Genomic DNA, 13,045 nt, shown 5'->3' with positions numbered 1-13,045 from the left:
TATGACTAGTTAAGTTAGATGGACACTATCAGAGACTATTTGATTTCCAGGTACCATGCTAGCAAAGTGACGAGTAAGCACAGCCCTATCGAGTGGGAATTGGTGATTAATAGTCACATGGTCTTGTGGTTTCCTGATGCCAAAAATGGGTCGTCGCCAAGTGGTCCTTTTCTCTCACTGGACGGGCTCAGCGCCTGCCGGTGTAGGTTCCAGGAACTTCATCCTCGCAGCCACTCTCCCACCTCGTATGACGATGCATACCAATCGGAGGAGGTGGTAGCGAAACAGGGGGGCTGTTGTCGCTGTAAAACATCTCCGCAGAATGTCGACCTCGATTGTACTCGGCTGTCTGCCAGTCCCAGTCCAGCCACCTATCCTGGCCACTCCTCACCGAGGTCGGACCCTCATGACCATGGTCCCCGTGCGTCCATGCGTAGTCATCGAACCGCATCCTCGGAACCCCACCCCAGTATCTGAACGGCCCGTGACCTCTCAAGTCGTTGGTCCTCAGGTGTTCTTGTATCTCCGCCTCATAAGAGTGGGTGTGTCGGAGTGGTGAGGCGCGACCACCGTAGCCTGGGACGAAAGACGACGGCATTCTCTGCACGCGATGTACATGTAGCGGCTCGAAGGTGTTGTTGTCTTCATATTCCGGTAGTGTTGCTGTGTATCGGCTTCGTGGAGATCGATCATGGTATCGGTCATATGAAGTTCTAGGTGCAGGGGAGCGTTGGGAAGGGAATGTGCTTGGACTCCCAAGCGAACCCTCATCTTCTCGGGGTCGGTTGTCGAAGATCGTCCTCAGCCTGTTCCAGAATCTAGAGTTGTGATTTGTTAGCCTCGCCCAGCATTCTTTTTCTTTGTTGTCAGTGATGCAGTTTGAACTGACCGATGACCCGCTGAAGGCGGTGGGGGTGCGAGTGGTGTTTGCCTCGGACGTGCAGGCGATGCGGGTCGAGATCGTGTTGGTGGATTTCGGCGGCGAGAGGAGTTAGCTCTATACGCTGAGTTGCCATCGAGGCTTCGGCGATACCGCTGTCGAGGGCTGTTCGATCCATCGTAATAGCCTTCGCGTCGAACATACCGGTGATCAGGCGGGTCGTTGTCAAACGCAGGTGAAAGACGGGGACTGTCAATTTGGTCGTAGCAATATTCGCGCCGGACTCGGCCAGAAGCTTGAAATCGCGGCTCTGGGATGGACGCCGTGATATCTGTGTCTTGGCACGGTAGGTGCCCATCAACGTGTCTTTTTGGAAGATAGTTAGATTCCACCTTCCCTTCACAGATGAATTTGGACTCTGGACCTACAGTCCGTTTGGATAGCATTCATATCCACATCGCTGACAGGAGTATCGGTATTCCCAGATTCTGCGTGAGTCGGCCATGTTTGACGTGCGTGGAGCGGCAAATCTGGATCTGAAGATGGTTGATAATAGGCCTTGAAAGTGCGAGCCGCTTCAATTTATACTGAAGGACAGGAGGGGGCACAAGAAGAATTTGTGGTGAAACATACAAGTGCCGGTCAGCTATCAGAGCTTCACCAGTGTTTGGTGAAGAGTTAATATGATTGACCAAGGAGTGAATGTAAGCTTTGAAGTGTCATATGTGGAGCGAAGTGAATGCTGTACTTATTGACTTTATATATATTAAAAGTAATGTTCATGCCAGTAATGCATCTAGGTTGGCATGTTCTTGCATTTTGGATATAGATGAGCTGTCAACAGTGCAGCGATGTGTCACAACCATCTGCATCAAGTCGGCAGTGACACTCAGACATGTGACTTGGCACGATTTGTTGTGCAACAGTCTACTCCCGGGATACCAGCAGGTAAACTATCATCCTAGTAACGGTTCATGTGAAAAGAGCTTAAAAGTTATCCAGGTTTTGAAGCATGCCGTTATCTTGAACTGTGCAGGCAATTGTCCTTCACTGGCCCTCAACTGACACTCTGAAACAAAAGACTAACAAACTATCAAAAGATATAAAAATGAAAGAATCACTCATTTGTCAGGTTCTGGAAGTCTTGGACAAGTAAAGCAAGGAGACAAGCGAACAAAGGCACTACTACTTTGGCTTACATGTAGTTGTGAATCACCAATGAGGAACACCCCTTTCAACTTCACACCCTCCTGGTGAGCCGAATGTAGTCCCATTTGACTTGAAAGCACAGAAAACACTCCATTCTTTCAGGTTCAATTCGAACTTACTTTGTTGGTGTCATGGCAAGATATCCCAGCATGTTGTTCTATTGTCTGTTGCATAGATGCACATCGGGCTCCTATCATACAGTAGACCGCTTGCACGTGTCTTGCACGCCACGTCCTGTACGTCGCTGGGGGCCTACTCTTCTACATGACGCTGCTTCAACTCCAAACTCGAGGCACGAGCCACTTAATTCGAATTGTGTTATTCAAAAAGATGTATATGTACCGAGCTACCATACAACTGATCTGATTAAGATCAGTCCAGGATATGTAGACAAAGGGAACAAGTTAGTCAACAAAAGAACTTAGAAGAGAAAGGGGCATAAATGCGCTCTAAACTCCACAAGGAAAAGTCCATACACAAAAGGAAGGGAGAGCCGCGCCTTGAACAGACTCAAAAGAGAATTGTCAAGGCCCGTCAATCATATCTCCCTCCCCAATCTCTCCTCAATCCCCCAATCCGTCTCTCAACAATGCACCAAAACTGCCGTGAGGTGACAAACGGCATCCTATATGACGATGATAATTCCATTCCTTCTTCTGCTCCCTCTTTATTTTTACGCTTCTGTAATCACGTTCTTCCCCATGTTTTCCTCACTCTCTTCTCTTTTCGCCTGTACCCATCCCTCACGCAGCAGCATGCTTAATCTTGCTCACCCCGCCATCCATGACAATCTCCTGCCCGCTCACAAAGTTCGCGCCCATGAGCCACTCGACGGCATCGCTAATGTCGCGCCCGAACCCGATCCGCCCCGTCAGGTGCTGCCGGTGCCGCTCCTCCTCGACCGTGTCGGCCCACCGCATCTCGCTCTCGTCGCCCTTGCGGCACTCGTGCTGCACCTCGATGTAGCCGGGCAGGATGGCGTTGCTGCGGATGCCCCACCGCGCGCCGCTGACGGCCATGGCGTGGTTGAGCCCCAGCAGGCCCGCCTTGGTCGACGCGTAGCCCTCGCAGTCGGCCTGCGACTGCGTGGCGCGGAACGACGAGATGTTGACGATGCACCCGCCGCGCTGGCGTGGGCCGAGCTGCGCGTCCCGCTCGCCCTGCTGCTTGATGCGGTCCTTGACCTCGGGGGAGAGGAACGACTCCTCCGGCGGGCCCTGCGGCGGGTGTGAGCCCTCGGCCTTCATGTAGGGCAGGCACGACTGCGTCAGCACGAAAGGCCCCGTGAGGTTGGTGTCGATGTAGGCGCGCCACTCGTCCATCACAGAAGGGTCCTCCATGGTGCGGCCGCCCGTCCAGCCGGCGCGTGCGATGCCGGCGTTGTTGACGAGCACGTCGATGTGGCCGTCGCCAAAGAAGTCGACGGCGGCGCGCACGGCGGCGCGCACAGAGTCCGGCTCGCGCAGGTCGCATACGGCGCTGCCGAGGCGGGGCGGGCTGGCGTCGCGGAGCCCCTCGACGGCGTCGGGCATGTGCGTGCTGACGCAGTGCTCGAGCTCCGGTACGTCAAAGTCCAAGAGGAAGACGCGGTGGCCGTTCCGCAGCAGGTTGCGCGCCACGACACGACCGACGCCGCGGGCGCCGCCGGACAGAACGACGTTGCGGGAGTGTGGCGGCAGTGCAGTCATCTCGGCGGTCTCGGTGGTGGTTGTCGTCTTGGTGAGTTTGGAAGACGACGGCGTGATGGTGGTGGTGGGCGTTACAGGCGACTGCTGCGTCTGCTTTTCTGATTGGTCTTTGCTGGCGGTGGCAGTCGACGACGGCTTTGTGGCTAGACTGCTCTTTTCTTCCTTTCGAAGAAAGGGCAGGCAACAGACCAGGGATGAGGGCATCGATACCAACTGTTCGGGAAGAAAAGACCTGGGAAATCAGGTCTTCTTATCTGTCCCTTGATTCTGTGACGGCCTCTGCTTCAAATTTGTTGATCTTCTTTTCCTCTTTTCTCAGCCTCTCTCTCCGGAGGTCGAGAGCACAGTAGAGAAAAAGCGAAGCGAAGCGGAAGGAAAAGGGAAAGGCAGAAAAGCGAGCGTGGGGAATAACTATGGGTTGTGGTTGTATGGATGTGTGGCGTGTAAATGCAAAGGTACCCCGTGGGAAGCAAGATTCAAGGTTATGTGGGCAAGCACACTAGACCGGGACACCCTGGATCGGGACAGTCTGTTTTGGGGAATCTGGGACGGTGTTTGCGGATTGCGGATTGGGGATGCGGCTTCTCGGGTGGCGTAAGTGGGTAAATGACTGGCCTAGAATATATGACAAGGAGGAGGCAGGCAAGGGTCTCACGCGAGAGCGAGTGTGTGTGCGAGAGAGGCGGTGGTACTGCTGTGCTGCTGCTTGCGTTTGATGGTGTTGTGCGTATCTGGATGTACGTATATACACGCTCTCTGTAGATGAGGCAACAGGCGGCGCGGGTATTGATGAAGAGCTGGTTTCAAACGGGACAGTGTGAACCGGCGACAGAGGCTGTTGGTTTTGTTTGTTTGAAAATGTTCCGACGGGTGCAGTCCGGAGTAGAGTGAAGATGGAGTGGGTTCCTCTAGTTCGTCCTGTTTTGGGGCTTCTCGAAATTGAATAAGCAAATGGAACGGCGTCTTTGGCTCCTCTATCTCGGCGATGCTGTCTGGGGCAATGGAAACGGGTAGGGGTAGCCTAAAAGAGCTCAAACGTCATTGGCTTTTCTTCGTCCGTTGCGGACCCTGTGTATCCGTACTTTCCGCCTGAGACCTAGATCACGTCTTTTCAATGCGGGCGACAGAGTGTCCTGATTGATCGCTTGTTGATCTCTTCCTGGAGTCCAGGGGGGATGAAGAAAGTGATCGACGGGGGCGCTGTTGGTCGTTTTAAATATTATCTCGAGGGGTGGGATGAAGACAGGATGTATCCAATGCAGTCGAGTAAAAGAGTTACAAGCGATGCAAGAGGATTGCGAATCAATTGACGGCCCGGAGAGCAGTAGAAAAAGAGGGCCAGATGGGAGCCGAATCGAGACAGGTGTTTGGTCACTATCGGCCGCCCGGGTCGCAGATTGACGCGGTTGGCAACTGGACCTGGTCGTTCTTTTCTGACTTTGTACTCGTCCCGTCTCGCCTTGACAAACCCGCAGCAAGCAATTCAGCAGCCTCAAGCCAAGCCCGAGGCCAGGAGCAAGCGAGAGGACGGGGGATTTGTGGTACCGTCGAACCCTTTGTGCATTGGCAGATGTTCCGACACGCGAGATGGGGAGACATGGGGAATCCTCACAGGCTATGCGAAATGCAGGGCCGACAAATGGGAGGAATTGCCCGATGCCTCCGCCGCCGTTTGGAGGGCGAATGCCCAATCAGTCGATGGCAGATCTGGTGTATGGGGTCCCTGTGGGGAGAGCATTAGAGCAACTAGATTCGTTCGTAAAAGTGAAAAAAAGAGGAAAACCTTAGAGGAGCGCGACCAGGAAGAGTGGCCCGCCTGCTGGGTCGGGGCTCCACGGGACTGGCGGCGCCACGGGCCTTTCATCCTTCAGGGCGAAATAGCGCGAGATCGAGCGTCCGGGGATGCGGTCTGGCCCCAAGCACACCAGCGTCTCCCCTGCTTGGCAGGATGGAACGACGGCAGCGACAGCCGCCAGAACAACGTGGCTTGCGTTCCCATGCCTCCCATACAAGCTGCACACGCGCCCCTTTTTAGCCGCCATTTGGGCTTAAAGTGCTGGTCACGCCCTCCGCTCGCGCCCTCATACCGAGCCATCCCTCCACGGCTTCTAGCGCCGCCAGTCGGAAGACAGGAATTGAACAGTGCAGATGGTGTAACGCGCAGATATATAGTGGTCTTCGCTGGCTAACATGGGTATTTGCAAGAGTGTTGAGAAAGAGTGGACCGCTGGCCGCTGTCAAAGAACTGTATCGTGGCCCAGGGTGGCTGTGGGTGTGGTTGGTGGTGGTGTTCTGGCTGGTTTACTTCCCCAACGCTGCAGCCTCCAACACCCTCGGAGTCGCACGCGGACGTATTGGAGTATTCCCCCTCCTCGGGGTCGTCGCCAAACGGCTCGGCAGCTGATGCGACCTTGGAGGCGCAAGGTAAGGCCGGCCTGTGAGGAGTCGATCGGAGTGGTGCATTGTGAGAGCTGTATTCGGCCAGCAAACGCTCTCCCAGCCCAGTGTCTGGACTGTTTCGCCACGTCTGCCCCGCATTTGCATTCGCATGGGCATTGTCTTGTCGCCCGTCTGTAGGGGACCAAAACGAGACACCACTTCGCGCTCCCACGCAGACCCCAAATGGAACTCCAAATCTGTGATTAATCGGTGGTTCCCCCAGATCGCACATGCCTGAACCCTGCATGTTCCGGTCCCCTTGGCCGAACACTACGACATGAGGCGACGTTGCGGTAGTCATGGATGGAGGTTGACAGCAACGGGACGACTCTTCAGCCGCTCCCAAAACCTTGGTGCGGTGGTTGGACGGCGGCGCATGATAGGATGCTACCTCCTGCGACAGCGCCAGGAGGCTCAATTGTAGGTCGATCGCTCTTTCGCATATCAGCAGAGGGATTGTCCCGGGTTTGGGCCGACCGTAATGAATGATCGTATCGCTTTCGCCTAATGCTGTGTCGTTTAGGACCGAACCATTGCCATCCGCCGCAGTGTGGAGATCCTGCTTTTCTGCTTATCCGCAAGATGCCGCTCAAACAGCCTAGCGACCGCGAAGCCATATCTCGACCTCGGGAGCTGGCCCAGCACTGTATATCGCTCGCTTGTGCTCGTATGCTGCCTCGCACTCGAAGAAGTGGTTTGCCTCTGCCCTCTTCATCTCTTGATCATGCTGCTGCTAGCATCACTGTTTCGCACATTTCACGTGGCAGGTGCTGTCTGCGAACGAGTGGACGATGTGCAGGCCGGCATCGCGGACGAGAAATGCCGTAGAAAAAGGTCCAGATGACGGTCCCATTTTTGATAGGGCTGCAGGTCTGTAGGAAAGCTCCGCAAGCTGGGTCTAGAGGACTGAATCTCCGGCGGTGGGATCCGGCGTCTGGGCAGCTTGTCTTGGACTGTTGTGCTTGACGACCAGGGTGCTGTCGGCTTTGGCCAAGCAGGGCCCTGATTCGCCGCATTTTCTCCGACGCATTTCGGATCTCGACGCCCCGGGATTGAGCAGCGATCTAGTAGATACGATAATACGCCGTGGTGTGGTATCGCGAGAAGTGAATGGATGACAGATCCTGGCAGCAGCAATGAAGCAATTCATTTGAGGTCAATTGGTCGAAAAAAAGAAATCCAGGATGCCTGCCTTTCTGTCCACCCGAAGTGGCACAGATGCAGGAAGGTGCGAATCGCACATCACCGCCAAGGCAGCAGCAACACGTGCAATCGGCCTCAAATCCAGAATGGCCAGGTAACGGCAAATTCAGCCAATATTCTGAGCTTATCACGGTAAGTAATATACATATTAAACTGGGGTGCAATCTCGCCAGTATTTGGAAGCCGAGGAAATCGAGTGATAGCACGGATGCTCCCTGGGCTGGACATGACGAACGAGGAAGGACAGCGTTCACTGTGCTATTTGACAATCCATCAATTGAAGAACCCGAGCCGTAGCAGAAGCGTCGAGAAAGGACACAAGGAGATTCAGCAGCTCCTGGCTCAAGCCTACTGCCTTCTCACCGCGAAGCGAATGCCTGGCCGGTTCATCTTTGTCCCAAGAACCCAGTCGATCATTGTCGCATCGACCTTCCATTTTGACCCGGTCAAGTTCCCAACCTCGTCCCAGAGCTTCTGCCATGTCTCTGGATTGTGAAAATACCTCTTCAGCCCGAGAGACGTGTGCTCCTCTAGCTCCTTGGGCTCATAATTCCCTACCTGCCTGCCAAACACAACAGCCTCGCCTTCCGGCCTGAAAAGCTTCGTCACCCGGACGCCCAACTTAACTTGGTCCTCCCAGCCAAATAGATGAAACACACTGGCCGCGTGCACGATGCTCGCGGTCCCGTTGAGCTCGTCGCCACCCTCGCCGCTGAGAAGGTCTGCGGCGACAAACTTCGCCGGCGGACGGTCTTGGTCGCGGAAAAGCTCGTACCCAAGCTCGAAGAACTCGGGCCGCAGATCAATGCCGACAAGCTTGGGGGATGGGACGCCATCCACGACCAACTGCCTCAGGACTTGTCCAAAACAGCATCCGACGTCGATGAAGACGCCCGACTCGCCTTTCAAGGTCTGCAGAATCTCTGGATAGTATGGCGTCGAAGCGAGGTAGATGTTGAGGAACCGCCAGCGGCCGATGCATGGGTACGGGAACACAGCCCAGGCCTTGTCGCGCTGTTTCTCACCTGTCAGCAGTGTCCAACATAGCGCGAGCGGGGTTGCACTAATGAGTAGCACCTACAAGAACGCGGACATGCTCCTCGACTTCATCGTGTGGAATGCCGCTGTATGTCTCGAGCAGGCGAAACGCATGCTCCAGCTGGTTCCTCTCGTCTGGGAGACTCTCCTGGTATCTCCATTCTTCGTAGTCGGCTCTGTCAACTTCCGTCATTGTGATGCGAGGCTTGCGGTCCTCTTGTCAAGGTCTCGACTTGTGGATACTCTGCTGTCAATAACAACAGCCTTCACTTGAGATGCGTTCCCTTGTTGCTTTATATACTTCCACGAGCAGATGGTGAAGTCGATATCGAGATGTCACGGGGACGGTTAGGCAACTCTTCGGTGCCGATTTCGGCAACGTACGCTAGCTCCTCCGACCCCGCCTTGGCACGGCCGATGGGGCCTCAGGCCAAGGTCCCTTCATCAAGTAAGCCAAGTACGATGGTATACATGGCAATATTCCATATACAAAGCTACTGGATACGTTTGACTATGGGTGTATGGCTGGGTTGACTTGCTTTCGACTCCCGAGCTTCGGTCACTGCTCCCCGCCGAGTACTTGCCGCCTCCAGAAGCGATGCGGAGAAAATCCGGATGGCTCAAGATATATTGAATGAACTTCGACTAGTTGCATGGTTTCAACAGCGCCAAGGCAAGTGATCGTGGCATGCATCTCCATGTTCTCATGTTCGTACGGGTGATATCGAGATACAGCATATCTAGGCGACAATGGTTTCCACATCCTTCAACTCGGTAACCTCTCCCGCAATGCCCTCAATCTCCTCTTGAGTGAGCGTGATCCCAAACCATCTCCGCAAAGCCTCGATACGCTCAGGCTCTGTTCGGCACTCCTGGACCACCTCGGTCCTGCCGCCCATGTTCCGCTTCACGATGCCGTTGACGAGCATTAGTTTGCCCACGATCTTCCTGTCTCCTCCATCGCTGCTCTGCCCCTCATTACTGATCTTGCCCTCCTCGGCGCTCTTTCTCTCGCCCTCGAGTAGAAACTTGACAATCAGCGTCATCTTGCGCTGAAACGTCTGGCCAGAACTCGTGTAGTAGTTCATGATCTGGAAGTCCGCCTCGAGGAACTCGGTCTCGGGGTCGAAGCAGTAAAAGGAATTCCACACTTGCGCCTCCGAGTTGCGGTACTAGTAGATCCAGTACCGGTGCCTCCGGGAGCCGGAGCCGGCACCGCCGATGGGGCCCACCTGCGGGATGTGGTCGTGCACGTAGCGCACCTCTTGCGCGCCCAGGTTCCGGGTGACCCGCCCGTGCACGAGGGGGAGCGGCGCGGTGGGGCCGTCGCCGCCAAACGCCACGTCGCAGACGTACCTGTCTCGCTGCTGCTGCTGCCCGCCGCCGTCGGGAGCGCCCGGCAGCTCGACGACGAGCACGAGGTGCACCAGCCCGACGTAGTCGCCCTTGGGGACGCCGTCCTCGCGCAGCCGGATGCGGACGCCGGTCGGGAAGGCGTGGAAGCCCAGGCTGCGGAGGACGTGGAGGAAGAAGAGCGAGCCCTCCATACAGTAGCCGCCGCGGTTGCGCCCGTTGGCGACGAACTTGGTATACAGCTCCTGCGGGTCCAGGCTGATGATCTTGTCTCTGGAATAGTGTAGGCTCAGATTTTCGTAGGGAATCGCCGCGATCTGGTGGGTGTGGAGGGCAGTGAGCGCGGCGATGTCGAGGGGGGCCGCATGGCGGCCGGGACCGGCGCCGATGAGCTGGTCGCGATATTGGGTTGGGAGGTTGATGTGGTCAAAGTACCGCGCCAATTGATCCCTCGAGAAAGTCGGGTTGCTCATTCTTGCTCGTCGGGATTGTTGCTGCACTGCCCAGCAACTCGGGAATTGAATGCGGTGTCGGCAGCTATTGGGATTGCGAGTGATTCATGTTGGTTGGACTGAAGGAAGGCACTTGTCTACAAGTCATCCTTGCATGGCCATTCAACCGCCTGGTGGTGCGCCCTTCGGCCGCGCTAAGCCAATTAAGTCTCCCGTGCTCATACACGGTCAAACAGATTAATTTGTCGATGTGGAACCAATGCCGGTACCAGCTCTGACAACCAGAGCGATTGAATCAACGACCAGACTGCTATTATCCGATCTACTAAGGTTCCTCTTTCGTGGCTTGGCTCAGCGACAAATCCAGATCGCGGGGATCGCCCTTCCATATCGGGACCTGATCGCCAGCATCGCTTTCCAGTCCATCCGCGTGATCCGCATCATGAGAAGCAAGCACGAGATTTTGGAACTCGCTCGCTAGGGTTTCCATGTTGCCCCTCCCCGTGTCGTCATCTGCCTGCGATAGATCAATGGGGTAGAGGCTGCTGTACTTTGTATCGACCGTGGCGAGCTTGACATCCTCGATCAGGTTGTCGGCCCAGCCGTGGCGGCGAAACACGCCGTTGCGCCAACCCAGGCTGAAGAATGCCTTTGCGATGCCGCTCAGGCCCTGGCACCAGGGCGCAATGGACAGCAGCCCGCGCATGGAGAGCAGGAAGTAGAAGTGCGCCTCGGGAGAGTCGCTGTCCCGGAACACTTCGTTCAGCATGTAGAGATAGCCCGGCGTGATGAGCATGGTGAGGTGAGTGGTCTCGAACCGCTCCCGGTATGACAGCAGAATTCTCTTTAGCTGGTTGACGGATGCCCTGTAAGCTATCGCAGGTCGATCTCCCAAAGTGACTGAGGTAGGTGGTGGCAAGCCGTTTCGCTGGCGCGCCTCTATGAACGGCCGCCATATGTGCATAATCACTGTGTGATACCAGGCACTGTTTACACGTCAACCAAAGTTCGTCACATCATCTTGATTCGATACGTACTGTAATATTAAGACGTGGTGTGAGCAGCCATCTGTCCTTCTAACCGTCTCTGGTAGTCCGTGCGACCAATCCAAGAGCCTTTGATATGCCAATTCGGCTCTTTCAAAATTGGTCTCCTCGAGATCTAAGAGACCTTTGCCAAAGAACTCGTGCACAATCACCCAAAACTTGGCGACCCAGGTGAATGTGCTGCCCATATAGTCGGGCAGCTTGGGGCTCATCTGACCGCTGTCGGCCATGTCTCCGGGAATTGGAGACGCGGGAGGGGTCTCGATACGATGGTGTCGTCGAAAGTATATACAATGCAAACTGCTTTACGTGGTTAAAAGGCGACACAAGTTTAATGCACTATCCGGCACTCATGACTTACGTATGCCATCCAAAAATCCCCCAGGCAGCATAGCATGCAGCCGATCTGTACTCTTCGTCGTCGTTTTGCTCTGATATCGCAACGTGAGAGGCGTTGAAAAGCCCAAGTCGGAGGCCCATCTCGGCGCTGGCATCGAGGTATAACAGACCATCCCGATCATTAGCATGATGATTGCAAGTCAAGGTCAGCAGTATTCCTGCCGAAACAGCTGCGATGGAGTCTTGACACTGTTCTCGTGTCCAGCGGTGTTTGGCTTCCTCGAAGAATTGGACAGACAACAGCGCTCCTCTGTCGTCAAACTGTGCATATGTGGACTGCGCAGGAGTTAGTTTGGTGAGCACTTTGCAGACATCTATTGTACTCACAAAAGCCCAGGCCATCAACGCGCTAAAAAGGAGAGGCGAGCAGAAACGACCACTTCCACGAACTAGATCTCTGATGACAAGGTCGGGATCAAAGACCCCTAGCAAGGGATGTTCATTGCTAAGGTAAAATGACAGTGCTCTTGCTGCGAGTGTGTCTGAGACTGGCACCGACGTCCAGGGCTGAACATTCAGATGTTCAAGACGATAGTCAACATATCGCTTGCTTGCACCAGTTGTCGACTGCGGTAGAGAATCAGCGCTGGGTAGAGGTCGGCCTCGTGAGCCGTCAACAGACCGACGCCGCTTCCTGTTATGTCTGGTGCGGTCTGCGATCGTAATAGGGCTGGCATGGAGAAGGCGCAGGTTGACATCTGCAAGGGCCAAGGGCTTCAGAGGAGGGAATGCGCCAGGAAACTGGTTGCCTAGTTCAGTTTCAAAATCGATAGGCGCAGGAGATTTGGCAAGACTCGGGGACCGAGCGAGGGCCAGGGATCTGGCTGCTTCCCAACTGGCAAGAGACGGCGACGAGGTGAAGTCGAATACTGAAGGTTCATCGCGGAGAACGCGCAGAAAGTCAATGGCGGCATCTTCCGGCGCCGTCCTCAACAGCTCCAGGACTTGGAACAGGCCTTGCGACGTCTTTCGCAGCTCGAGGGCCTCCTGGTGGAGAGTTTCGGCCCGAACGCGCGTGCGGTATTGACACGCCGCTTTCCGGTCAAGGCACTGAGAGCAGGACGGCTTCAGGCCATCGCACTTTGAGGGAGAGAATCTTAGTGCATAGCCGCGGGATAGACTGCTGCAAGACAAACCTTGATTTTTCTTGCGCGACATGCGTCGCAGGCGATCAGCGTCGGGTTGGGTTTGGCTTTCTTGGACGCAGGCGCAAGTTCATCCGTTGCGGTATCACTCTGGTCCGGGGTGCCGGGCTTGGGTAAGAGGCGACGGCCTGTCGGCGCGGGTGAAGGCATGTTTACGCCGCATTCATGGTCATGTGCACTCCCGAGGCCGAGC

The 13,045-nt window shown here is 55.3% G+C and overlaps 4 protein-coding genes across 4 annotated transcripts; all 4 read right to left on the bottom strand.

Annotated features, from left to right (window-relative positions):
• Positions 1-187: 187 nt before the first annotated feature.
• E0L32_000768 (uncharacterized protein) lies at positions 188-1,385 on the bottom strand (the record flags this gene model as incomplete). The annotated part of the gene is made up of 3 exons (XM_031142454.1): positions 188-806; positions 886-1,246; positions 1,346-1,385. 3 exons carry the CDS (start codon positions 1,383-1,385, stop codon positions 188-190), a joined length of 1,020 nt encoding a protein of 339 aa, XP_030994302.1.
• Positions 1,386-2,832: 1,447 nt separating this feature from the next.
• Positions 2,833-3,981, bottom strand: E0L32_000767 (uncharacterized protein; the record flags this gene model as incomplete). Its single annotated transcript, XM_031142442.1, has 1 exon — positions 2,833-3,981. The coding sequence occupies one exon, from the start codon at positions 3,979-3,981 to the stop codon at positions 2,833-2,835; it is 1,149 nt and encodes a 382-aa protein (XP_030994301.1).
• Positions 3,982-7,767: 3,786 nt separating this feature from the next.
• Positions 7,768-8,650, bottom strand: E0L32_000766 (uncharacterized protein; the record flags this gene model as incomplete). The annotated part of the gene is made up of 2 exons (XM_031142431.1): positions 7,768-8,433; positions 8,501-8,650. The coding sequence occupies 2 exons, from the start codon at positions 8,648-8,650 to the stop codon at positions 7,768-7,770; spliced, it is 816 nt and encodes a 271-aa protein (XP_030994300.1).
• Positions 8,651-9,197: 547 nt separating this feature from the next.
• On the bottom strand, positions 9,198-13,002 carry E0L32_000765 (uncharacterized protein; the record flags this gene model as incomplete). The annotated part of the gene is made up of 7 exons (XM_031142420.1): positions 9,198-9,629; positions 9,690-10,347; positions 10,589-11,248; positions 11,300-11,608; positions 11,670-11,983; positions 12,035-12,787; positions 12,844-13,002. 7 exons carry the CDS (start codon positions 13,000-13,002, stop codon positions 9,198-9,200), a joined length of 3,285 nt encoding a protein of 1,094 aa, XP_030994299.1.
• Positions 13,003-13,045: the final 43 nt, after the last annotated feature.

This window comes from Thyridium curvatum (genome assembly GCF_004353045.1).
Source record: "Thyridium curvatum strain D216 chromosome Unknown NODE_3_length_876553_cov_77.224826, whole genome shotgun sequence".
In the NCBI taxonomy this organism is placed as follows: domain Eukaryota; kingdom Fungi; phylum Ascomycota; class Sordariomycetes; order Thyridiales; family Thyridiaceae; genus Thyridium; species Thyridium curvatum.
The sequence above is the reverse complement of the archived record's forward strand: the minus strand, read 5'-3'. Positions and strand labels throughout refer to the sequence as shown.